This window comes from Aotus nancymaae, unplaced genomic scaffold (assembly GCF_030222135.1).
Source record: "Aotus nancymaae isolate 86718 unplaced genomic scaffold, 86718_ANA_hifiasm-v0.15.2.pri h1tg000040l, whole genome shotgun sequence".
In the NCBI taxonomy this organism is placed as follows: domain Eukaryota; kingdom Metazoa; phylum Chordata; class Mammalia; order Primates; family Aotidae; genus Aotus; species Aotus nancymaae.
Genome location: NW_026988454.1, coordinates 126,041,668 through 126,066,560, shown reverse-complemented (window position 1 = coordinate 126,066,560; position 24,893 = coordinate 126,041,668). Strand labels below are relative to the sequence as shown.

Genomic DNA, 24,893 nt, shown 5'->3' with positions numbered 1-24,893 from the left:
TGGACGAAAAACCTAGCGCTGTATTCTAACAATTTTTTATCTTGGCTCTGTGTGACAGAATTTAAGCACCAGATTTCAGGGACTAGTAAGAGGCAAGGTAGAATCAGTACTGCTCTCGATTTTCCTGGACATACAATGAACTGTCACACTGAGAGTCACTGAGTTGTAGAATGTCAGGTCTGGAGGGCAAGTATCTTGTCCCCAGGGTCACCCAGCCTAGGGGCAGCTGAATTAAAACCCGGGTCTCCTGACACCTAACCTAGGACACTGTTTTACTGCATCCGCAAGCTGGCACTCCAAGGATGGGACACCTGGAGGGATCCAGGCAGTGACAAGGAGGCCAACCCCCACAGCCTTGCAGGACCAGACTGTCATAGATGTGGCAGATGGGTATCTGTCTTGCCTCCATGGTGAATAACCCAGACAACACCTTTGTGCAGGTTAATTTATTTGCTCAAATAACACAGTACAAAAATGAGACTCAGATGCCAGCATCAGGAGCACATACCAAATATTCATAGAGCTTAAAGAACATGGTTCCAAATAAGAAACTGTGTACAAAAGGTTCCTGACCTTCATTTCATAACTTACTCTGATCCTTCACATTTGGGTGCTAAGATCACGAACACTGCCTAAACAAATCCACAAATAGCTCGCCTCTCCCCCACTTCTCAGAAGCAGCAATAAAAACTAAATGGCTTTCCAGATAGGCTGAGTTGAGCTTACTAAGCTGGTGCCTCTGATTGGAGCCCCCCCCATGTAAGTGCCCAGGGCCTCTCCGCCCTAGGCTGCTCCTCCTCCCTAGTCTTACCCAATGGTGCCACAGCAGGTTCAACAAGGCAATACCATGTCCCTAATTGTCACAAGATCGCACTTGTTATCCAGGTTTAACACCCTCTCCCCCATGACCACATGTTCTGGGCAGTGTCTACGGGAGCCAGATGTCCGTCTGCAATTTCGTCCATGTTGCACATAGATATGAACATGTGGCAAATTTCACACCCGAGTCAAGCTGTTGAAACTGTTGAGCTATACAGAAGGCAGAGCCTCTGGCACCCCACACCTCACCTTTGTGCAAATACAAAAACACATTCCCTTTCTCAAGACATTGTACTGCCACCAGCTGGAAAACTGTCATCATAAATCTACAAATCCACAATGTGTAGGATGTGAATAGCACCTCCCAGAGTATGGTGCTCTTGAGCAGTGCACCCCTGTGCAACAATCCATGGCAGTCCAGCCCACTGAAGCTCTCCTCCACTTCCTGAAAACTACTCAGAAGATGCTATAGTACATACACGGATCTGGCACTATGTAATTTGCAGAACTCTTCACATCCATTTTCTCACTGACTCTTAGCCAACCCCATGAGATGGGAGAGGTGCAAGTTATCAGCTCCATTAACACAGGGTTAGAAGGATTCTGAGAGACCAAGTGTCCTCAGTGTCCAGGTCTTTCCATCTGGGGCCTGCAGAGTTCCTGGGAGGCATCTACAAAGCCGTATGAGCATGAAGAACTGCTGGTCAACTGAAGAAATGATGGGATACATTTAAGTGCACATCTGTTTGGATACATGTGGATGTTCTGGTTAGAGATTAAATAAAAACTTAGTTTAAAAACTAGACTCAGTTAAAACTAACATTTGAGAAAATGTCAGTAGGCCTTCTGGGTGAGATCCTAGACTCCAAAGTCTGGAGAGGAGCAGCGACGTGTAGAGGGTCACAGAGCAGGTCTGGAGTAGGTTCAGCAGCTGGAGCCCTGGTCTCTCCACTCCCAGGCCAGTGCTGACTTCCCCAGACATGGCGTCTGTGTCTTGCCTTGTGGAAGAGTCCTTTGTGCTTCTCAGATACTAGGGTATGGACACAAAATGGTTGTCGGCTCTTGTCTTCCATCATGTTTATAAAGCAAGGATTGGGATGTCATAGAGCATCTTCAGGATCTCCTGGCTAAAGCTGCGAACTGTTTGGCTAGTTCAAGGGAATTTGAGTGCAAGACACAGCTTTCAATCTGGACTTAGAATCTCAGGACTTGCGATGTTCTGGGAAGAGAAAAAGAACCTAGGTGTTAGCCATGGCCCAGTTGTTTATGGGTTCCACTCTGGAAACAACAGACATCCCATCATCCCATCGACACCCCACCCCAGCCTCCGTCTCTGGGTCTTTGTTCTTGCAACACCTCCTGGGGACATTGCTCTCCTGATCTTTTCTCCCCAGGCAGCCTCCCATTCTCAAAGGTCAAAATCAGCACCTCCACCTCCTGGAAGGTTTGCAGGACCAACTTGCTTCATGGGCCTCAGCTACCACTCATTTGGCATTCGGTTGCTATTTAATTTTGTCATCAAACAGCACTTTGTACAACCAAGTACAAAGTGACTCACGGCACTTTGTACAACCAAACACATAAGAGGCTGTCAATAGCTCCCAGTTGAATGAATGAATGAATGGTTAGTAAAACCAGAAGATGGAGTCAGGGCAACTGAGGATGTCAGACCGATGTTTCTGTAATATCTTTCATGAAGAACTCAGATCACTCTGTAAGCTATTACCTAACCCGCCCTAGAGGCCGAATTATCTGTAACATTCCTGTTCTCTAGGAGAAGCCAGTGAGGCCAAGAAGAGAGAAGTCTAAGGTAGGGAGGATTTCCCACCAGGAAAATGAGCCAAAGTAGAGCAGAGCGTTCGAACGACAAGATACAACTATCATGAAATAAGCCAGCTTTCTTGAGAGACTTTTCAAATGGCCTCTAAAGGTAGTTCCAAGACAGAAGTGTTTTGGGGTGATAGTAGCATCACTGCAAAAGGGTCTGGTTTCCCAGGCGACCACTTGGATGTAGAAGTTCTGGTCCTGTTTGTCCGACACCAGCAAACAGAGCATTTCATTCCTCTAAAGTCACACCTTCATGCAGTGGCTTCTACCCTGTGGGTCTGGATCAAATGTTTGTAAGCAGGTTACATTAAGCGAATTAGAAAAGGACGAAGAAATCTTTATCAGAGTCCACCAGAAAATATGTGAGCTCATAATTTTAAAAAAAATCAGGCCAGGTGGCCGGGCACGGTGGAGTGCCTGTAGTCCCAGCACTTCGGGAGGCTGAGGCAGGCAGATCACCTGAGGGCAGGAGGTCGACACCAGCCTGACCAACATGGAGAAACCCCATCTCTACTAAAAATACCCCCAAAAATTAGCTGGATGTGGTGGCACATGCCTGTAATCCCAGCTGCTCAGGAGGCTGAGGCAGGAAAATCACTTGAACCCGGCAGGCAGAAGTTGCAATGAGCCGAGATCATGCCATTGCACCCCAGACTGAGCAACGAGAGCAAAACTCCGTCTCAAAAAAGAAAAAAAAAAATCAGGCCAGGTGTGGTGGCTCATGCCTGTAATCCCAGCACTTTGCAAAGCCAAAATGAGAAGATTGCTTGAGGCCAGGAGTTCAAAACCAGCCTGGTCAACATAGGGAGAATCCAACTCTATACAAAAAAAAATGTTTTTAATTAGCTAGTCATGGTGGCATGCACCTGTAGTCCCAGCTACTTGAGAGGCTGAGGTGGGAGGATCACCTGAGCCCAGGGAGGTTGAGTCTGCAGTGAACCGTGATTGCACCAGAGCACTCCAGCCTGGGTGACAGAGCAAGACTCTGACTCAAAAACAAACAAAAATCCAGTGACAATTATCATCTCTGAAGGGAATATCTCAGAGACTTAGGGGAAAGGAAATTATTAGGAAAAGCATGAATGCACTCAGAACAGTGAAGGTGATGGCAGGAGAGAGGCTGTTCATTAAGCAACCAAGGCCAGGTCACTGAGTGATCGCCTCCCTGGAAGCCTTTCAGAACCAACACCCTCATGAAACCTTCTCATCTACTTCAGCCACCCCTTATTTGATAGATAACCTTACTTTGTTGTTTACATTTTATGACAGCCTAGAATTGAGAAGCCAAGCAACAGAGCCCACAATATAATAACTAAGGCAAGCTGAGAGCGTAGCCAGTCCAATATGCCATTCTATCAAAAAGCATGGAAAGGTACATGTAATTGAAGACTAGAGCCAAATAAAGAAGATGCTAATTATGGAGCAAAATCAGTGAGGTTTCAGAAAAGAAGAAGGTCTTCAAGGTTTAGAATTGTCTCAGAAGGCCTCAGTGAGGAGGTGGCATTTGAGATAGACCCAAAAATTCTGAACCGAGTAGGGGAGGGGAGAGAAGAATAAGTAGATGCCACTGGAGGCCAGCTGTGAGCCTGCTGTCACTCATGCCACGTCGCCATTGTCTTCCCTGCCCTCGCTCACCGGCTGGTCCTCCCTGCCTGGGAAGCGGGTGCAATTGTAGTGGTCTCTTAGGCCCATGAGGATGCAGATGGCATGGCTGTTGTTGCCAGCAAATTTGTCAGCCAAGCGAACGTCAAACTGGTAGAGTCTCCTGGCGAGGTTCCTGTCCCACTGAGAGGAGTGGGGCACCTGGCTGCGTAGGGTGGCTAACAGCTTGCTGAGGGAGGAGTCTGAGAACTTGTAAAAATACCTCTTAAAGCTGGGGTGGCGCCTGATCTGGAAGCAGAAATGAAAGCAGGTCATTAGTGTTACTGACAGCACCCCTCCTGCCAACATCCCCCCCACCCCGCAACTCCACGCAGCCAGGCGGGACACCCCTCACCCCTGGGATAAGCTCCCTTGTTACATCCCTCCACTGCCCCAGCCTCTCAGAATCTGTTCTGCAAAGTCCAGTTCAAGGCAGCAGGACAGAGTAGAGGGTGAGGGTGGAAGTACAGGTCTTTAGACTCAGATAATTCAGAAGCAAACAGCCCACAGAGCCTTCTCGTCTACCCTAGCCCCTACTTATTTCACAGATTATCTTACTTTATTATTTCAATGTATGACAGTCTAGAATTGGGACACTTAAGTTGCACTTACTAGGTGTGTGAGCCTCTAGACATCTGCAAATGTAAAATATCCACCCAGCCCCAGGATTGTTGTGGTGGGAGCAATTCAATGAAAGAGTTTATATAAAATGTTTAGTGCAGAGTAGATGTTGGATGAATTTTAGTTCCTTCTAAGCCTCCTCCAACAAACTCCTGTCTCTTAATAACTAAATGGATTCCCCAGAGGCAGACCCAGACACAGGGACTTGGGTACAGGCATTTTATGGATTAAATGACCCAGGGAAATGCTGATGGGGGAATGAGACCTGGAACAAGAACGGGAAGGCGGCCCGGGGGTGGCAACTGGAACTTAATCTGCTCAGGGCACCTTGGGAGCGAGCTGAGAGCACATTCTTCAGCTATGCCCCATAAAGGCGAGGGAGCTGGGGTTTACCCAGCAACTCCCACCAGCCATTGGTTGAGGGCTGCTCATGGGGAAGTAGAGGCTGTTAATTCTGTCCCCAACATGGGTTACAAAATGGCCCTAGGTCCTCAGGCAAAAGGAGGCAGGGGCTGGCAGCTGGGTGAGTCAGTGTACACTCTGATGGTGAAGAGAGGTACCCGGAGCATCAGCTATGCTGATTACTCATCTTTAACTTGACCTCTTCACACGTGATCTGTGCCTGTCTCTCCAAATAGACTATGTTTTCCAAGGGCGGGGAACCTTCTGTTACAGACTGTCTAGCAGGGGAGGAGAGTCAACAAGCTTGAAAGAATGGGAGACCATATGAACGCTGACGTGTACAGCAAGGCCAAGAGTGAACCCAGAGACCACAGGGAATGGAATCAGCCGGACAGGTGAGGCCAGGTGTGGGCAGAGGAGGCTTCCAGGGATGGAGGACAGGTGCCAGACTTCAGTAGCTGATGTGGAATGGAGTGGTCCTGGCTGGCTGGGGGCCATGTGAGCATTGGGTTCTTTTAATCAGTTCCCTCATCTGCTGCATGTCTGGCATTTTCTACATATGCACTAAGCTTGGTCGAGTAGGTAATTATCTCTCATTTTGAAAAAGAGGAAACCGAGGCTCAGAGAGGTTAAGGGATATTCTCAAAGTTGCCCAGAGGTGCAGACTTGGGGATGGAACCCAGGTCTCAGCTGTGGGTAGATGAGGCCCTGGGGCTGGCCTGGGGAAGGCTGAGTGGTGCTCACCTGCTGCCCCAGTTGGCCATCCACTTCTTGGAGAAGCGCCACCAGCTTCAGGATGATGAGCTCCTCTAAGGAAAAGAAAGGATTGAGTGACTATTGACTGGGCGATGCCCAGTTCCCTTCCAAAAACAAAGTGCTGCAACAACACATCCACCTGTAAAAGACAGTATTCTCTCTCTAAAACTCCGCACACACATTAGTTATGATGGATCAAGAAAATTCTTGCCTTAAACTAGAGCTGGAGTGTGAGAGCTTTGCTTGGGTTCCATTTAGAGAAATAGAAGGGACTCTGGCTTGCTGGGCCTCACCTGTAACCACATTCAGCTCTATTTGATAGGTGGGAAACTGAGGCCTCCCAGTGTCCCTTATCCAGGCTACAGAGTAGCCCAGTCAAAAATGGGAGTTTGGACTAGGGGCAACGCATCAGAATACAAGGAGGAGACGTGCCAGGGATACTGACCCATTGGGAATGCACCCAGCCACCTGGGTTCTAAGCAGCGGTATGCCAGGGCCTGCTCATACTAAGTTCACTGTAACTATTCAGGAAATTTGTAGACTAGTTGTTTTGTTTTGTTTTAGACAGAGTTTCACTTTGTCATCCAGGCTGGAGTGCAGTGGGTGCAATCTCACTGCAACTTCCACCTCCTGGGTTCAAGTGATTCTCCTGCCTCAGCCTCCCAAGTAGCTGGGATTACAGGTTCCCATCACCATGCCCAGCTAATTAATTTGTGGACTAGTTGTTATAAACTGTTGGCAGCTTGAAATCAGCCGAGGTAAAAAATATTTATGCCATGGAAATCTGCAAAGGCTACAAAACAGGGCATCCCTCTCCCAGTGGCGAGCCTGTCTGCCAGCACACCACTGCTTATGAGAGCTGGAGCAAGCTAGGAATTTCATAAGAAACATTCAAGCAAACTAACGGGGGTTGTTAATTACATCCCACAGAATAGACAGGTGCCCTCTACCTGCAACTCTGCCCCAACCACCCCAGTTTAAAGGCCAAGTCTGTGCCCCCTACCCCATCCTAAAGTCTCCTGGGGTCTTTGCTTGCTGCCTTCCCCATTCCTTTCTCAGAACCCTCCCCACTTCTGCCTGTGAACTCCATGTGGAGGAGAGGCGCTGGGAAGCTGTCCAGGTAAGAGCAGGGGTGGTACTGACTGGATTCACACACTCCACTCAGCTGAGGTGCCCCTTCTGGTGTGTGGCCTCTGGCCTGGAAGGGTGCTTCTGGGACCACAACAGGCTCCCCTTCTGCAGGTGAGGGCTCCTGGGGCTCCTGGTACTCGAGATCTTCTGGATCTAGGGCAAAAAAAGAGTTGGTGAGTGTTTTGCAGAGAGCTAATCTAGTTCCTGACAAGAAGCTGTTCAGAGGCACAGGCATAAGCGGGGGCTGGTTTCCAGGCTCCTCCGTGAGTTTCCTGCCCCCGGCTCTGCCTCAGAGGAGTTCGTGGTGCTCTCTTGGCCTTCTCCAGAAACCTAACTCCTCCTTCACCCACCAACCATTTCCGCCTCCTCACAGTCTGGGAGGGGTGCAGTAAAAACAGGTGTGCCGACACGTCCACCAAACAAACCCTTTCACTCTGCCAGGCTTTCTGGGTCACTTAGCCTGTCTGAACCTCACTTTCTCCATCTGTTAAGTGGGAGTGATAAGACTGACCTCACAGGGTTTCGAGCAGGTTAAATGAGATAATACTTGTGAAAGTAGCACCCAGCAGGCACTCTGTGATGTCAGGGGAATCACTGTACACCGGTGGCCCTCGCGCTTTGGTGTAGTAAAAAAAAAAGGCCCAGGCCATATCCTACTTCATCAAACCCAGGTCTCTGTGCTTTTCTATGAACTGGCCAGGTGATTCTGATGCACAGCTGCACGGATCCCCCACCACAGCTGTTAAGAGTTTGTGTGCGGCAGGGTGTGGGGAGGGCGTGCGCTGTGAGCAGGGGCTGCTAGGGGTGGGGTCCTGCTGGCACCTAGCCCCTCACCTCTCCCCACACTTCCACACCCCCCACTCTGCTCAGCATGGAAAGCAATGGTCAGGGCTGGACGTCCCCTACTACGCCAGCCTGTCGGCAACAGACAGGCCTCACAGCAGCCCTGTCTGAGAGGAAGCCTCTGTTACCATGGCAACACCAGGCCTGCTCACCAAGGCTGCTGGAGGTGGAGGGCCGATGGCCGCCGACACACAGGGGCAGAAAGCTGGGCCTCTTGGGCCGTCGGGTCTCTGGGCTGGCAGCCCCTGCTGCCCCCACTCTCTTGGGTTCCTTGGAGCTGTGTTTCTTATGGTAAAACGCTCTCCTGAAGCTCAACTTTTTTTCTTGAGATTTCCTTCTGCTGAGTGGGGCCAGGTTTTCTATACACACCTCTTCCTCCTGGACTTGAGGCTGCTGTGGGGGAGGTGAGAGAAACTGAGTCAGGGCCCCTGACCTTGAGGAGATCTCAGGTGAGCTGGTGAAAGAGACCCATGGTGGACTGGCAGGTGTTGCCCAGAGAAGGGTGGCTGATGCTCAGTGCTGGAGAAATGTGTGTGGTCTGGAGGGGGTTGGGGAAGCTTCAAGACAGAGAGACTGGGGCTGAGTGCAGTGGCTCATGCTTATGATCCCAGCACTTTGAGAGGCCGAGGCGGGCGGATCACCAGGGGTCAGGAGTCTGAGACCAGCCTGACCAACCTGGTGAAACCCTGTCTCTACTAAAAATGCAAAAATTAGCCAGGTGTGGTGGCACACACCTGTAGTCCCAGCTACTTGGGAGGCTGAGGCAGGAGAATCGCTGGAGCCCAGGAGGTGGAGGTTGCAGTGAGCCGTGATCGAGCCACTGTGCTTTAGCCTGGGTGACAGAGCGAGACTCCATATCCAAAAAAAAGGGACTGGAGCAGGGCTTTGGCAGGATACAGAAGTGCAGGAGGGGCACGAAGCTGTTTTCCAGGCAGGGTTGGGGAGCCTACAGTGAGGTCAGGGCTACGTGGGGAGCATCATCCTCACCTCCTCTCCTCGCTGTTCTTCTGCATCTTGGAGCATGGAAATGATCTTCTGAATGAATTCTCCTGAAAAAGATCAACATGCATGGTTACACTTCAGTGCTAGAAAAGCTCTTCTATGGTCAGTCTTCATTTCCTTATGCCCAGCTGGCTCCCTGGGTGATTCTCCAGTGGGCTAAAGAGCTGCCAGAGGTGGCCTGAGGGCAGAGCTGGTTTCATGGGATACATGTTCACTTTCCCAATGAGGGCCTCCAAATAGACACCCAGGAGGAGGCCCCTCAGAGCCATCTGGAAAGGCCTGTTCCCTACAGGTGCCCTCACCTTGCACTTTCCTCCTGTTCAGGCAGAATTTCCCTTTAAGGCACATTTTCTATGAAAAGCAAACAAGGGCCAGGCGTGGTGGCTCATGCCTGTAATCCCAGCACTTTGGGAGGCTGAGGCAGGCAGATCATGAGGTCAAGAGATTGAGACCATCCTGACCAACATGGTGAAACCTCATCTCCACTGAAAAAAAAAAAAATACAAAAGTTAGCCAGGTATGGTGGTGCACACTTGTAGTCCCAGCTACTCGGGAGGCTGAGGAGGAAGAATCACTTGAACCAGGAGGTGGAGGTTGCAGTGAGCCGAGATGGTGTCACTGCACTCCAGCCTGGGTGTCAGAGTGAGACACTATCTCAAAAAAAAAAAAAAAAGAAAAAAGAAAAGCAAACAAGGCAGAATGGCAGGGTGTAGGAGGCAGAGCTCTTTCCAGGTCTTTTCAGACGTGATGGTGATCATATATACATGATTGTAGGCCTGGCTCTGCCAATGATAAAATAGTAATTACAGTGATGGCAGCTGCCATTAGCTGAGCTTCCCTGCTACGGCCCCTACCCCTTTCCCTCTCCTCTTTACTTCTGAGCTCTGTTCTCAAGCTGGCCCACCCAACAATGGCAATAAGAGCAACAGATGGTAGCTAACACATATTAGCCACTACCAGGGGCTGCCTTAAATGCTATAAAGGCAGAAGTTCATTTAGAGCTGCCGACAGTTCTAGAAAGCAGGTACATTGCTGTCCCATTTCACAGATGAAGAAACTGAGACCAGAGATGAAGTAACTTGCCCAAGTGCACATGGCTCAAAGGGGTCAGAGCTCAGATTCAAACCCAGGCCCATAAGATCACCCCATCGGCAAGCCCTTGGTGAGGTGGGGAGAGCATTTTCCTCCCCTCACCTCCCATTGGCCTCATCAGGGTGAGCACCAATACGATTGCCATTTATTGAGGTATAGACAGGCAGCCTGGCTTGGGCCTTGACTCTGGGACCCAAGCTGCCTCCCCAGCCTGCTATACTCAGAGGGAGGTCTGGACAGGCCATTGCCTCTCTCTGGCTCAGTTTCTCTTCTGCAAGTGGTGGAGTCAAAGCAGAAGTTTTCCAAGGGATGTCTGAGAAAAGGAGAGGAGTACTGACTGTATTCTGAGGCTCTGTCTGGCTGAAGCTCCTCTCCAGATCCCAGGCTCTCTGGTGGGGTGGAAAGCTTGCAGGGACCTGGAGCCCCAGCCTCTGTAGATAGGTCCTGGACTTCAGGTTCTTCCAAGCCTGAGAAGCAAAATGAAAGAAGGGGGTGTGATTTGTCCATCTGGGCCTGTTAACCATGCACAGAAGCTAGCACAGACTCTAAAGTGGATTCCGTGGCCACATCAGACTAAGGCCTTATGGGGCTGGCACACAGCTGCTGGGTAGGACTGTGTCTCTGATTTACTGGCCCAGACCAAGCTCTCTTATCCCTTTGTGCTTCCATAGAAGTGGCTTTTCTGGACTTTGCTGCCCTCTCCTCCCTGCCTTGGAGTCCTCCTCCCTCTACCATTTTGACTTGATCCACAAGTTGAATGGTAGAGGCCTGGTCCCATGGCATGAATTGATGAATCACAGCCAGAATCTCCCTGCATGAAAATATCTCCCCAAGTGGTGTGAAATTCCCCTCTTTGGTGTTAAGCGCCACTCCCTCCTTTCTAAGATGTAAATTCTCCTGACCAGGATGACCCGTTCTCCCTGATGCCCAGGAAGAAATTACTTGTCTGATCCTTTCTCCTTCTAGCTCTGGCCCCATCATCCATGGGCCATGCGACCTTGAACACATTGTTTCACCTCCCAAAGCCTCAGTCCCTTCGCCTGTGAGGTGGGGATCATAGTTGCACTTCATCTGATGGCTGTAAGGACTGGTTGAGTTATAGATATGCAGCAGGGAAATGTCTCACTTTACAGGTGAAGAAACTGAGGCATAAAGACGGGGAATGACAGAGACAATATGCTAGAACCCAGGTCCCCTGCCTCCCCTACTCCAGCTCCTTCCTACACACATGACTCCCCTCCCTGCCAGGGGGCAGAAGCCGAGGCAGCCAAGAAATGTGGATGGCTGGGGAATCCTGGAACACATTTCCATCAAGGGCTTATTGGGGTGGCCTAGACCTGGCTGAGGTTTTGAGTGTGGAGGTGACCTGCTGGCTTTCTCTCTCTCTTCCCACAGTCATCCTCACGCCACTCAGTGCAGAGTGCAAAAGTCAGATCAGGCTCAGCACAGCCTTAAAAGTGGCCAATTCCATCCCGAGGGAAGGTTGCAGAGCCGGAGGCAGCTGCAGGGTTGCTATGGCAACTGCAGAGCCTGCTCACCATAGCTGCTAGATATGGAAGGCCGATGGCCGCCGACACACAGGGGCCGAAAGCTGGACTTCTTGGGTGGCCGGGCCTCTTGACTGGAAACATCTGCAGCCCCCCTTTTGGCCTCCTCGGAGCCGTGTTTCTTAAGAGAAAATGTTCTCTTGGGGCTTGTCTTTTTCTCTTGGGATTTCTTCCTAACAGCTGCTGTTGGGTTTGGCAGGACCACCTTTGGCTGTGAGGCCTGAGATTGCTGTGAGGGACAGGAGAGAAACTGAGTGAGGCTCATACATTGAGGAGAAGGGGAAAGCTCTCTGAAAGCAACTGAAGAGCACCTGAGCGACAGGATGGCCCCAGGTGAGGGGAGCAGCAGAGCTCAGAGCACAGGGAGGGCTGAGTTCTGAAGCTGCAGAAGGAGGCTTCAGGGAAGGAAGGGACTAGAGCCGGGCCTGCAAGGACAGGTGGAGTTTGGCAGAGGAGGAGGAGAAGGCTGAGAGCCCCTGGAGATCTGCCAAGTTCGCTCCTCACCTCTTCTTCCCATTGGTCTCCCACTCTTTTGAGAAATTCCACTATCATCTGAATGATAGCATCCTCTGGAAGAAAGCAAATGCACCCGGTTATTCTTTCTACATGCACAGACAACCCCTTCGAAATGCTCATCTCGGACAGTTCTCTTAAACCACTCTTTAGGCCACACAATGGAGGGAAACACCACATCCCAGGGCAGGTCCTTCTGAGAGAAGGTTGGAAGATCCGCCAGGGAAGGCACTAAGCCAAATCGTGACACTTTATGCAGGAAATTTCAGGTCAGCCCTTTAGGCATTCAACTGGTGCCCCCCTATTTCCTTTGAACTTCACAGATCTACTTTGGGTTCAGTAAGCTGTGTGACCTTGAATAAGTGTCCCAACTTCTCTGGGCCCTCATTTCTCCCAGCGAAATGTGGGTCATAATCTTTGTTCTGCCTCCCTCAGAAGGCTGTCAGGCCATTAAATGAGGGACTGGGCTTGAAAACACTTTGCAAGGCTAATGCTGATCTTCCAACCTGCAAAATTTCAGTGGGGAAAATGGTGGATACCCGGCCTAACTAAGGTGGAAGATAGAAGGACGTCAGCAGGCATGACACAGAGAGAGCCTGCCACGCTGATGCCTCAGCCACGCCCTCACATCTGCACGGAGAAGCCACTCCAATGGAAATGGTTTCCTTTGATACCCGTCAGCCTATTCAAGGACAGTGTCCCCACACTGTCCTCTGCTAGGTGCCAGCTGATGAGTTGACATGAAAAGAGATGCAAACAAATTCCCTGTCCCCAGGCTGCCTGTGGGTTTACTCCTAACTTCCCTCTCACTTCCCTCTCACTTATAAATTGGCTTTTGTTGCCTGACTCAGCTACCAGCTGGTTATCTCTCATGTAAGAAAACGATTAGCTGCAGAATAACTAACTAAATGCCTTTTAGTTATTCTTTGACACATGCATAGCTCCTTTATTTCACATATTATAAAATAGGCTCATCTTTTTTTTACAGAGAATTAGATAAATGGGGTATTGTCCTCGATTTATTAGGAGCACTCATGGTATTGAGGTTTAGTATGAGACTGTACTTCTTTTTTGGAGATACGTGTTTAAGTATTTAGGGATGAAGCGTGATTTACTCCAAAGTGATTCAGCAACAAAACGATATATACATGAAGCAAACTGGCAGAGTTTAACAACTGTGAGCATACAAGTGTGCATTGAACTATCCTTTTCACTCTTCTATATATTTTTAAAGTAAAATAAATTTTAAAAGACTAAGAAAAGTTCCAATCCCATTAACACAGAAGGCGGCAGCATTTGCCAGCAGCCTTTCCAGTTCCCCAGCCTCCCTTCTGTGAAATTCTAAAATAAGCAGATGTGGCCAGAAGCATCAAAACAGGCAAGAAAGACCAGTGCGTGTATTTTGAGAGCCACCATCCAAGGTCTCAGTGATCATTCAGAATAATCCATCTCACTCAGTAACAGCCACCTCAGCCACAGGTAAAAAGGTCACTAGAGATTCTGACTCACCGTCAGGCTTTCTGAGCTCCTCTTCTTGCTGGTGACCTGTGGCGTGGGGAGAAACGTCCAAAGCTCCAGCACCATCTGCTCTGATGAGGAAGGACTGACGATCAGAGTCTTCCCCACCTGGAATAGAGATGAAAGCAAATGGGTATGTGGGTGTGTATGGGCGTGTGTCAGTGACATTCTCCTGACTTTGTTCATCAACACGAGAAAACAGCACAAAATTCACAGTGCAACAGGCACTGCTGCAGCCCACTCTAGGCTTAACCAAAAAAAATCAGAAACCCATTCAGGTTTTTATTTGAAAAGAGGCTGCTTCCACCAAGGCATATCTCTCGCTAGCTCCTCCCTCCAAATCCTCAATCTTCTCCCTATCATAAACACTGAGTTTTGAGTGCTGCAAGGCAGAGCCCCCTCTCGCTCTGGATGCCTGTGGGCATTCAGCTCCAAAACCTTGCAAGGCAGAATTGGAAGTCACCTTGGGAGCCAGCACCCTCATTTACATGTGTAGAAAGTAAAAAGTTCCTCTTCAAAATTTCCCTTCTTGTTAAAGAATAATAATAATAAATGTTAGAAATAATAGTTTCTTTTAAAGACTAACTTTCTTCAAAGCCTTCTTGCTTTTTGCTACTAACTCTTTGTTAAGCCCTATCCTATGCAGCTTTTAGATATAAGGGAATAAGTGCATTCCATGTCCTTGTACTTTAACCAAGATATTTGTGCTGGATGTGCTCACAGGCATGTCCCAGCTTGCAGCCTCTGCCCCTTCTTTATTTGGGAATGTTATTACTTTTCTGTGTCCTTTTGCAAGCAACTTCCTCTTTTCCTTTGTTCTCCATTGCCTTTACCTATTTGGAAAAGTTTTAAGTTGTTAGCATTCGGGTTTAGTTTAGATTGTGAGGCCCAGCTCCAACCAATGGAGATCAGACACAGCAGTAAGGACTTAATGTGTAAGGAATTAATATGCCTGCCTTTCCTTTGTTCATTGTACTCTCATGGTAAGATGGCTGATGAACAGTACCCTTTCTGCAGAAAGTAAAATTGCCTTGTTGAGAAAACATTTTGTCTGAATGCTCATTTTTCCTTGCGGTACCTAGGAACAAGCAACGATTCTGTCTCTAACATGAGAAATCAAAAGTTCCAGAGGTAGCAGCTCAGGCTCAAGGTCACACAGCAAGTTTACTCCTGATAGAGCCAATCTAGAACCAAGGCCTGGAAGCAGCAGCCCAGAAGCACATAGGAACCAATAGGGCTTCCCTCCTCACCCCAATCCCTGCCTTCTCATTTCTCCTAGGTCTGTGCTCCTGAAACTAGAGTACTTGGCAATAACAGCTACCATGCACTGAGCTCTTTCCCTGTGGGCTGTGGCCATTCCATGAGACAGTAGCTATTTATCTTCATTTTACCCATGAAAAAAGTTGAGGCTCAGAGAGGAAAGCTGCTGCCCCTGGCCACACAGCTTGGGAACAGCAGCACTACAAGTGGTTCTCCTGGAGCGCTCAGTCATGGTGCCATTCCACCTCAAAGAATTGTCACAGTGGGCCAGACGCAGTGGCTTATGTCTGTAATCCCAGCACTTTGGGGGGCCATGGCGGGTGGATCACTTGAGTCTAGGAGTTCAAGACCAGCCTGGTCAACATGGTGAAACCCTGTCTCTACCAAAAAATACAAAGATTAACCAGGCATTGTGGCAGATACCTGTAGTCCCAGCAACTTGGGAGGCTAAGACAGGAGAATCACTTGACCCTGGAGGCGGAGGTTGCAGAGAGCCAAGATAATGCCACTGCACTCCAGCCTGGGGGACAGGGCAAGACTCCATCTCAAAAAAGAAAAAAAGAAAGAGAAAAAGAGAGAAGGAGAGGAGAGAAAGAGAGAAAGGAGGAAGGGAGTGAGGGAGGGAAGGAAGGAAGGAAGGAAGAAAGGAAGGAAGTAAGAAAGTCATAGTGGTACGGCCCCTGACAGCTCCCCGGACTATCCCCGTCCCCTCTGTGAAGAGGCTCCTGGAGCAAGTTTAGCGCACCCTAGGTGTTGCCATAGGTACAGGCAAGGTCCACTCACCCCTGTGAGCTGGGCCCAGCTCAGCCTCTCCAGAGCACAAGGCAGCAGCTGTCCTGGATAGCCCATTCTCTTGGTCTCCGGCCTCTTGGTCTTGAGCTGCCTTATTCACCTCGGCCATGTGTTTCTTGTGACCTTGCTTCTTGCGGCTGGCCTTCTTGTCGTGGTGGGCTCTCTTCCTGAGGGCTGGCTCCCCTGGTGCCTCTGGGGGCTCTGGAGGCTGGGAGAGGTCCTCCTTCCCCCTTGGCCTCCTGCTGGCCTTTTCTCTGGGCTCCTCATGGCCCGTCCTCAGTAAGAAGAAGTTCAGCATGGTCTTCAGCCACCCCTGCTGGGCCCACCTCTGGGCCTTGTCCCTCTTGGTGTCTTGTGGAGGCCTCTGCTCGCTGGGGAGAAACTCTCCGGTCTCCTCCAGAGTGAGGGCTGCAGCAGTGGTGCCCTGAGCCTCTGCAGACGGAGCTGGGCTCTCCGAATGTCTGGCCCAATCCCTGGCTGTCCAGTGAAGCGCCTTCCTGGTGGGGGCAGTGGGCAGGGAGAGGCAGTGGCAGTCCCACGACTCTGAGTCTTTCCTGGGGGCCGACGGCCTGTCCAAAGACTTGGCTTTCCTCTCCGTCAGGGGCCTCCTCGGGCGCCTTGGATTCTCCATCAGGCTACAACCAAAACAAACGGCTCCCTTAGTTTTGTTTGCTTGCTTGTTTTTGTCGTTGTTGTTTTAAGATGGAGCCTCGCTCTGTTGCCCAGGCTGGAGTGCAGTGGCGCTACCCCAGTTCACTGCAACCTCTGCCTCCTGGGTTCAAGCGATGCTCCTGCCTCAGCCTCTTGAGTAGCTGGATGACAGGTACATGCCACCACGCCCGGCTAATTTTTGTATTTTTAGTAGAGATGGGGTTTCACCATGTTGGCCAAGCTGGTCTCGAACTTTTGACCTCAGGTGATCCACCCGCTTCAACCTCCCAAAGTGCTGGGATTACGGGCGTGAGCCACTGCACCCGGCCAAACAGTGCCTCCTGGGCACACTGAAGCTGGCTCCCAGCGCTGCCCAGTGGCTCATTCACTCTGCTTACTAATGTGAGTAGTGTCAACCCCTCGTGTCAACAATTTCTCAAAGCTGTTGTTTTGTGCAAATTCCCCCAAAAACCCTTGGGGAATGGGGGTCATCGTTCTCATTTTCCAGAGGATAAAAGTGGACCACAGGGAGATCCTGCTCAGATCTCAGGGCTGGTCAACTGTACCTCCTGAGCCCCTGAAAGGAACACAGCCCTGCCCACACGTAGGTTTTAGTCCATCAAGACTGATTTGGGACTTCTCCTCCAGAACGGCATGAGAGTTAATTCGTCTTGTTCCAAAGCCACTGCGTCTGGGGGCTTCTGTGACAGCACAAATGGAAAATGAATACAGCCAGAGCCAGAGGTCTAGTCCTGCCCCTCACTAGCCTTGGGACTTTGGGCAACTCAGGCACCTACTCCGGCCCCGTGTTCTCCTCTGAAACATCCCTGAGCCCTGCCCTACCTCACAGGCTGCCATGAATATTCCACCAGGCAGCTCTGTCAATGGCAACTCTTTTCTTCTAACTGCTCAAGCCAAAAATGTAGTCACTCCTGACTTTTCTTTAAAAAAAAAGTATATATATATTGAAAATAGATATGGGGTCTTGCTGTGTTGCCCAGGCTAGTCTCAAACTCCTGGGCTCAAGCGATCAACCCACCTCGGTCTCTCGAAGGGCTGGGATTACAGGCATAAGCCACTGTGCCAGCCTCCTTTCTTTCTTCTACTCCCACATCCACCATCAGCAGAGCCTTTTGGCCTCACTCTCGTAGAGCCTCTCCTGTGGTCTCTAGGTCCCCACCTGCACTCTCCTGAACTGCTATCCTCACCTCCTAACTGATGTCTCTGCCCTCCTCTTGCCCTCCTTACAATAACTTCTCCACTTAGTAGCTGTGGGACTTATAAACTGAAAGTTAGGCCGGGCGCGGTGGCTCACGCCCATAATCCCAGCACTTTGGGAGGCTGAGGCAGGTGGATCACGAGGTCAAGAGATCAAGACCATCCTGGCCAACATGATGAGACCCCGTCTCTGCTAAAAATACAAAACTTAGCCGGGAGTGATTTTATACTTAGCTGGGCCCGTACTCTCAGCTACTCCAGAGTCTGAGGCAGGAGAATCGCTTGAACCCAGGAGGCGGAGGTTGCAGTGAGCCAAGATTGCACCACTGCATTCCAGCCTGGCCACCTGGTGATAGAGCAAGACTCTGTCTCAAAAAACAAAAACAAAAGTTATTTCCCTTCCTCCAAGGGTCCCCTTTCACTCAAAGTCTTTACAGTGGCTGGCACACCCCACACATTCCAGCCTCCATCACCCCTCTGACCATGTCTCACACACTCCACGTCACGCACACAGCCCTGCTTGCTGTCCTTCAGGCCCGCCTGCCTCCATGCCTTCACACTGGCCAATCCCTCTTTCTAGAACGTTCTTCTTTCGTGGAAAGAATGAGTTTGTTCATGGTTTGCTCCCTCACTGCCTTCAGGGCTCTACTCCACGGTTACCTTTCCATCGAGGCCCCCGCCCACTCCCCATCGGCACACCCTTTCTCCTCCTATGGCCTGGTGGTGTGCAATGCTGTGGCTTTTTTTTTTTTTTTTTTGAGACGGAGTTTCGCTCTTGTTACCCAGGCTGGAGTGCAATGGCGTGATCTCGGTTCACCGCAACCTCCGTCTCCTGGGTTCAGGCAATTCTCCTGCCTCAGCCTCCTGAGTAGCTGGGATTACAGGCACGCGCCACCATGCCCAGCTAATTTTTTGTATTTTTAGTAGAGACGGGGTTTCACCATGTTGACCAGGATGGTCTCAATCTTTTGACCTCGTGATCCACTTGCCTCGGCCTCCCAAAGTGCTGGGATTACAGGCGTGAGCCACTGCGCCCAGCCCAATGCTGTGTCTTTATGGGTTTAGTAGTTTACTGTCTAAGTCTCTCTCCAGCTTCCATGTCTATTTTGCTAGGTCTTCTATCTTTGAGTGTCTAGAACAATGTCCAGCATATCACTGCCACTCGATAAGCACTTATTAAGCAAAGGAACAGATGCATAGCACATTTAGTAAATGGCACAACACTTAAGGTGTCTTTGGATGTATGGTTAGCATGAAATCAGTGCTTTCGGGTCAGTTTCATCTTGGAGCAGCAGGGGCCCTTCCATTCTCCATCCAGAATGAAGCAACAGCCAATGGAAAAAGATTTTGAAAAACAAACAAAAACCTTCCCCTCCTGGGCGGCATTTCAAGTAGGCCTAGGGTGTGGGCAGTGCACTTGATTTGTGTATCTTTAATCTAAAACTCTTGGGGCTTTTTCTAGAGTTGTTTTTTCTAGAGTTGTTTAGAAGCCCTCTTCCCTTCAGTGGAAGGTAAAAGAAAAATAAAATACGGTTTTCAATTCCAAACCTGAGCCCCTGGAGAGTCCTGTGCCGTGTAGGACCACAGGTTGGCTGCTCTAACTCGTCATTACAGCTTTCTCCTGCATTCACCAAGTAACGCAGTGGTGTGGGATGTACTCTAAAATGTATTCTATGGCTATGCTCGGCTTAGAGGCAAAAATAAGGATCTATAATTGCAATTTCTTATGTGTGGGATCCACAGGAAAGTGAAGAAGATACAGAGAAAGAAGAAAAGAAATGGGAACATACAGATTTGAAGGTGACATGAACATTTGGGATGCCTTCCCTCCTTCAAGCACCAGTGTGGGAAGGAAACCGGACGGCACTGCAGCCCCAGGTCGCCGAGGTCAGAGGCTACTGGGGCCAGGTGTCCACACGCGGATGACCTCGGAGGAAAGGAGAAATCAGGCCGGGGAGGAGGCAGGCAATTTGGAAGGCCTTCTTTGTCGTTTAACGTTAGCACCTGTGCTACATGGAAACTTTTAGCAATACATGTCTGTACCTTACATGGAAATTCACTAATGTTCCTGAAAGACTCAGAAACTGGTTGCCTTATGGTTGTGTTTCTGAAGACAATGCGGGGTAGGATAAGGAGAAGCAATCATAGAGGAAAATATTTATGTTTGTTCTCACTTATTTCGCTCAACAAACATTTAATAAGCACCCACTCTGCACCAGAAATTATGCTCGGTGCTAGGGATACAATCATGAACAAGATGCAGCCTGTGCCCCCAGGGGGAATATTCTGGTCTTCTCTGAATGCGCAGGAGTAAGGATGTGAGTACACAGTGATGACGGCAGTGTTCCATTCCCCTGCATCTGCTCTCTTCAGAAGCACACGGTCTTCAGAGAAGATAAATTTAGGTTGAAGTTCTGTGTGATTTAAGATCACATTAAAAAAAGTGAGCTGAGCCAGAAATATTTACTGAACGGTGTCAGGGTTCTCTCTGCGTTTTCCATATGTTCCTGTGGTCAGGGCACATTGGATGGGACTGGCAGAGAAGCTGTTCGTTAACAAAACCACAGAACCAGGACACTCTTGCTCAGCTCAGACCTTCTTCTGTCTGCACAGACTTGGCTCCATGGGACCCATTGCACAGAGGGCCGGCACTTCCTTACCCGGTTAATGGGAAGAGAGACATAGTCATCTTAAAAAGCTGTCATTGCTATGGAAACGGTTTTCACCATTGCCGATGGTGGCAGTATCCTCCTACCGCATTCCAAGGACATGTTGCTCCTCACTTAGCTCAGCTACTCCGGTACCTTAACACAATCCCACCAGCAAATGCTTTCCCTGGTGTTTTTTCAAGAAAGCTGCCTTGATTTGGCCGCCCCTCCCTGGAATAACCAGTGCTCTGAGCCCTCGGGGAGATGAGAGAAACTAAGCCCAGGAGCCCCGCAGCTGCTGCTGCAGCCCAGAGGCAGGGAGGGGGCCGGGTGATGTGCAGCCTCTGCTCTCCAAGAGTTTCCCCAGTGAAGAGATTCCAGGGTCTCCCAAGGCTTTCTAATTCCAAATCCAGTGGCCTCTTCCCATGTGTCCCTAACGTGCTGCAGCATTTGACACCAGCCCTACTTCCTTCTTTCCTCTTTCCTCTCTGGGTGGCTGTGACTGCTCAGCCCGGCTCTCTCCTCCCTCTCCCCCGCTCCCACTGCTCCTCCCCTGTAATGTTCCAAAGCTTGTCTTCAGCTCTGGTCCAGGGATTGAGAGTGCAGCTGACCGGGGAAGACACACCCACACCCCCCCCAGGAAGACCCCTGAAGAACCTCTGTGGATGGCGTGTCCTCAGACTTTTAAAGTCTCTAAGCCCTAGGAAGGTTGTCTTTTAATCCTAACAACATCCCCCTTCCTCCATGTGCCAAAATTAAACCTTTCAAAACTTTCCAAGTATAAAATTCTGCTATCCAGAAGTTATCAAAGCAAGACTTTCCTTTCCTTTCTTCTTTTCTCTTGTTTTGTGTCCCAGGTGCTCAACGACATTCAGCCCGACCACCAGGGAACCCCACCCTGCCCAGGCTGTGCTCCCAGACCAGGAAGCCCAAGCCAGCAGCGCGCCCTCACCGTGTGGAAACACAGCTACTCTCATAAACTTGTTACTGTCTTGGCCGAAAGTGGATGTCAGAGCAAAGTCCAAATCAGCTCAAAATAACCGAGTGATCTGCAGATCACAAGACTCCTTTTGATAAGACGTGACGTTCGCCGGTGACATGTCCAGCAACAACAACAAAGAACCAGAGAAGGTTCACACAGCTGACCCTGGAGCAGGAAGTTTGCCTGCCTTCCCCAAGCTTGCTCCTGTGTTTTGTGTACTTTCTAAGTTGCATGATGATCTCATCTCTACGCTGTTCTCTAATTTGTTCACCTGGCCGTGTTACTCTGTAACTGCTCTGTGCCTTTCACGGAGATAACTCTGAGCCTCCCCTTCTCCACCCTGTTATTCACACAACAGAAACTTCACAGAGAGCTAGCCTGCTGCACACCCACAGCAGCACTCTGAGGGACGGAGTGTGTGGCACCCACGTGTGGACCCACAGTCAACACCACAGACATCCATGTGTCACCGGAACACACTTGTGCACACCACAGACCTACACGGACTCAGGACGCCCTGTATTTCTCCTGTCCCAAGTATAAATAATTATGTGACCAAGCTCACTACTTGCCATCGGTCCTCCCTGTCTAAGTTCCGTGAGACCTGAGCCTGGGAGGCTCTCGGTGTTCATGAAACAAACAAATGATACAGGGGCACATGCACACCCAAACCAGCTCACCGTCATGCAGCCACATGGCATCCAGAGAGCCCTTTCATTTTCATGATCACATTTCATCTTTGCCAGGGGCTAGGAATCAGATAGGCTAACAGTGGGACACTGAGGCCCTGAACCATTAAGAGACATGCCCAAAGACTCATAGCCAGAAAGCAGAGAGCTGACACTCGAATCTACTTCTCCCGATTTGAATGCTATCTGCTCTATTCTACACCAAATGGCCTCACATAAGCATAGATACACACGCACGCACTTACGCACAGACTTAGAGGGGAGAAATCTGCTATTTGCCACTGATGGAGATAACCACATTCACATACATGCCAGCCGTGACCTGTGCACATAGAGTCACACCATCACATGTGCCCATATAGACACCACACCCTCCCCACCCCATCCTGACTCTGTCCAAGACCAAGGGCAATGCAACACTGCATGAGGAGTCGGTCAGGACCGTGGGTTCTAATCCACCCCCAACCTCTAAGTTCCCATCAGAGAGCGCAGTAGGCCATGAGTTATTTTCATAAGATCTCCCCATTCTTGGACTAACGTCCAAAAACCTTAAAACATAGGAGCTTAATTCAACCACAGGTAATAATAACGCCTCCCATTTATTGGGGGGTTCCCTCAATAAACGTGAAGGAACATACCTTCACATAAAGTCTATGACTCGACCTCTACAATATCTTACAGGGAAACTAGCAGGTGAGCTACGTAATGCTGCCCCATCCTACAGACAAGAAAACTGAGGCTCAAAGAAGTAAAGTTCCTTGCTCAGAGTGGTGGGACTTGAGTTGGACTTAAATACAGAGTTTTAAGTTCAAGTGAGCCCAGAGCTTTTTGAGAAACACCCAGTTGAGATAATATCATTGAAGCCTGCTTCATCTTTTTAGAGATAAGAAAACCGATCCCCCCATGCCGCCCCCACCTCTCTGGGAGGGCCCAGCACGCTGGAAGCACAGTTGGGGCTGGAGTCTTGGATTGACTCCCAGGACGAAACTCCTTTCAGGACTCCAAGATACCACTGCTCCAGCCCCCAAAGGAGAGGATATTGTTCAACTAACCTTGGACCACGGAAGTCACTTCTGTCCTGGACACCCTGGGCTGGGATCTTCAGACAAGAGGTCTCTGTGTCCTAACACAGCGGTCTCTGCTCCCTGTGGGCTGGAAGCTGTGCTGGACAAGAAGTCATGCCCAGCTCTCCCAGGGAGAAGATGCCACTACTTGGTGCTGGTAATTTTCTGAGTGTCTCAGAAGATATATACATTGTATCTCCCAGGAGATGAGCTCATGGCAGCCAATCCTGAGAGCCATGGGCTGGCTCACCTGCCTCCACCTGTTACCACCCATCCCCGGGCTCCTGCCCGCTCCTCCAGTGATAGGAAGCTTAGCTCAGCTACTCCAGAAAAAACAGTTTCACTTGACAACTTCCTTATTGCACAAAAACCCAATAAGAAACCAAACCTAAGGTCTGTCTGGGGAAAGCCCCACCTGCAGAGTTGAAAACAAGCCTTAATGGGAAACGCAGGTTGGGGGAAGAAAGTGCAGGTAGCCTTATGGCCATCACAACTCTCAGTTATCTTTGAAGATTAGTGGGAAGGGAGGAACCTGATCATGTTACTCCAGCCTAGGCAACAGAGTGTGACCCTGTGTCAGAGAAAAACAGAAGCAAGAAAGAGATAGAGACCGGGCACGGTGGCTCACGCCTGTAATTCCAGCACTTTGGGAGGCCGAGGCGGGTGGATCACGAGGTCAAGAGATCGAGACCATCCTGGTCAACATGGTGAAACCCCATCTCTACTAAAAATACAAAAAATTAGCTGGGCATGGTGGTGCGTGCCTGTAATCCCAGCTACTCAGGAGGCTGAGGCAGGAGAATTGCCTGAACCCAGGAGGCGGAGGTTGCGGTGAGCCGAGATCGTGCCATTGCACTCCAGCCTGGGTAACAAGAGCGAAACTCCATCTCAAAAAAAAAAAAAGACAGAGAGAGAGAGAAAGAAAAGAAGAAAGAAAGAAAGAAAGAGAGAACGAGGGAGAGGAGGGAGAAAGAAAGGAAGGAGCGAGGGAGGGAAGGAAACGTATTGAGTGCTAGACATCTTTCCTTCTGTGTATTAACAGTGTCTGGCATTTGTAAGGGCTCAATAAAAGGCCAATATTTTATTATGGGCAACAAAGTTATTAATGCTTCATTCATTCTGTCAACAGGTTTTGGATCCAGCTGTGTGCCAGACACTGTCTCAGCACTAAATTTAGAATTTATCAGTCCAGGAAGTGACCCAGTCTTCAAACAAAGGTTAAATAATATTACATATTTTTCATTTTTTTAATGAAACTATTTTGTCAACCACTTCTTCCAGGTCTTGTGTGGATTATGTGTGTTCTTTCTTATTCTGAGGTGAATAGGCTTGGCGCAGCACAGCCCTCATGGAGTCCAGAGTTGTTGGGAAGAGAGAAACACACAGAGAAAATCATACAAGCAAGCAGAAGGGAATGGGAGGTTACTGTCTGTTTAACGCGTACAGAGTTTCCGTTTGGGAGGAATGTCATACCACTACCTCCACCATCAAACCATCTCCAGAACTTTTGAGAGGTGGAGGATTTTTACAAGGCACACGCAACCTCCACTTTTGAGTTGTGGAGATGGCTCCATGGTGGAGGTAGTGGTACAACAAGCAGAATATACCTAATGCCACCACACCGTAGACTTTAAAAAGGTTAAAACAGTCAACTTTATGTCATGTGTATTTTACCACAATAAAAAGAAGGGCAGGGGCAGAGAACCACGTAGGACACTGTGCAGGTACCTCCCATGTACCCAGAAATCCCATCTGCAGGTACATGCGCTCCTAGGTTCTCACGGGAGGGAGAGCCACCTTGGGCCGCTCTGGGCATTCCACACCTTCTCCATCAGGGGTCCTGGGGGCAACCTAACCCTGCTCTCAGTGCCTGTCAA

General features: G+C 49.7%; 1 protein-coding gene across 2 annotated transcripts; it reads right to left on the bottom strand.

Moving 5' to 3' along the window:
• Nucleotides 1-437: 437 nt before the first annotated feature.
• BNIP5 (BCL2 interacting protein 5) lies at nt 438-23,199 on the bottom strand. 2 transcript variants are annotated; one of them, XM_021665613.2, is made up of 12 exons: nt 23,005-23,199; nt 15,756-16,399; nt 13,704-13,820; nt 12,186-12,250; nt 11,673-11,910; nt 10,473-10,601; nt 9,028-9,089; nt 8,193-8,433; nt 7,210-7,350; nt 6,055-6,119; nt 4,282-4,536; nt 438-2,038 (listed from the first exon to the last, which is right to left on the bottom strand). In XM_021665613.2, the coding sequence occupies exons 2-12, from the start codon at nt 16,393-16,395 to the stop codon at nt 2,003-2,005; spliced, it is 1,989 nt and encodes a 662-aa protein (XP_021521288.2). In that variant the 5' UTR covers nt 16,396-16,399; nt 23,005-23,199; the 3' UTR covers nt 438-2,002. The 2 variants fall into 2 exon arrangements, with proteins under 2 accessions (XP_021521288.2, XP_021521289.2); XM_021665614.2 differs by having other exon boundaries at nt 8,193-8,430.
• Nucleotides 23,200-24,893: the final 1,694 nt, after the last annotated feature.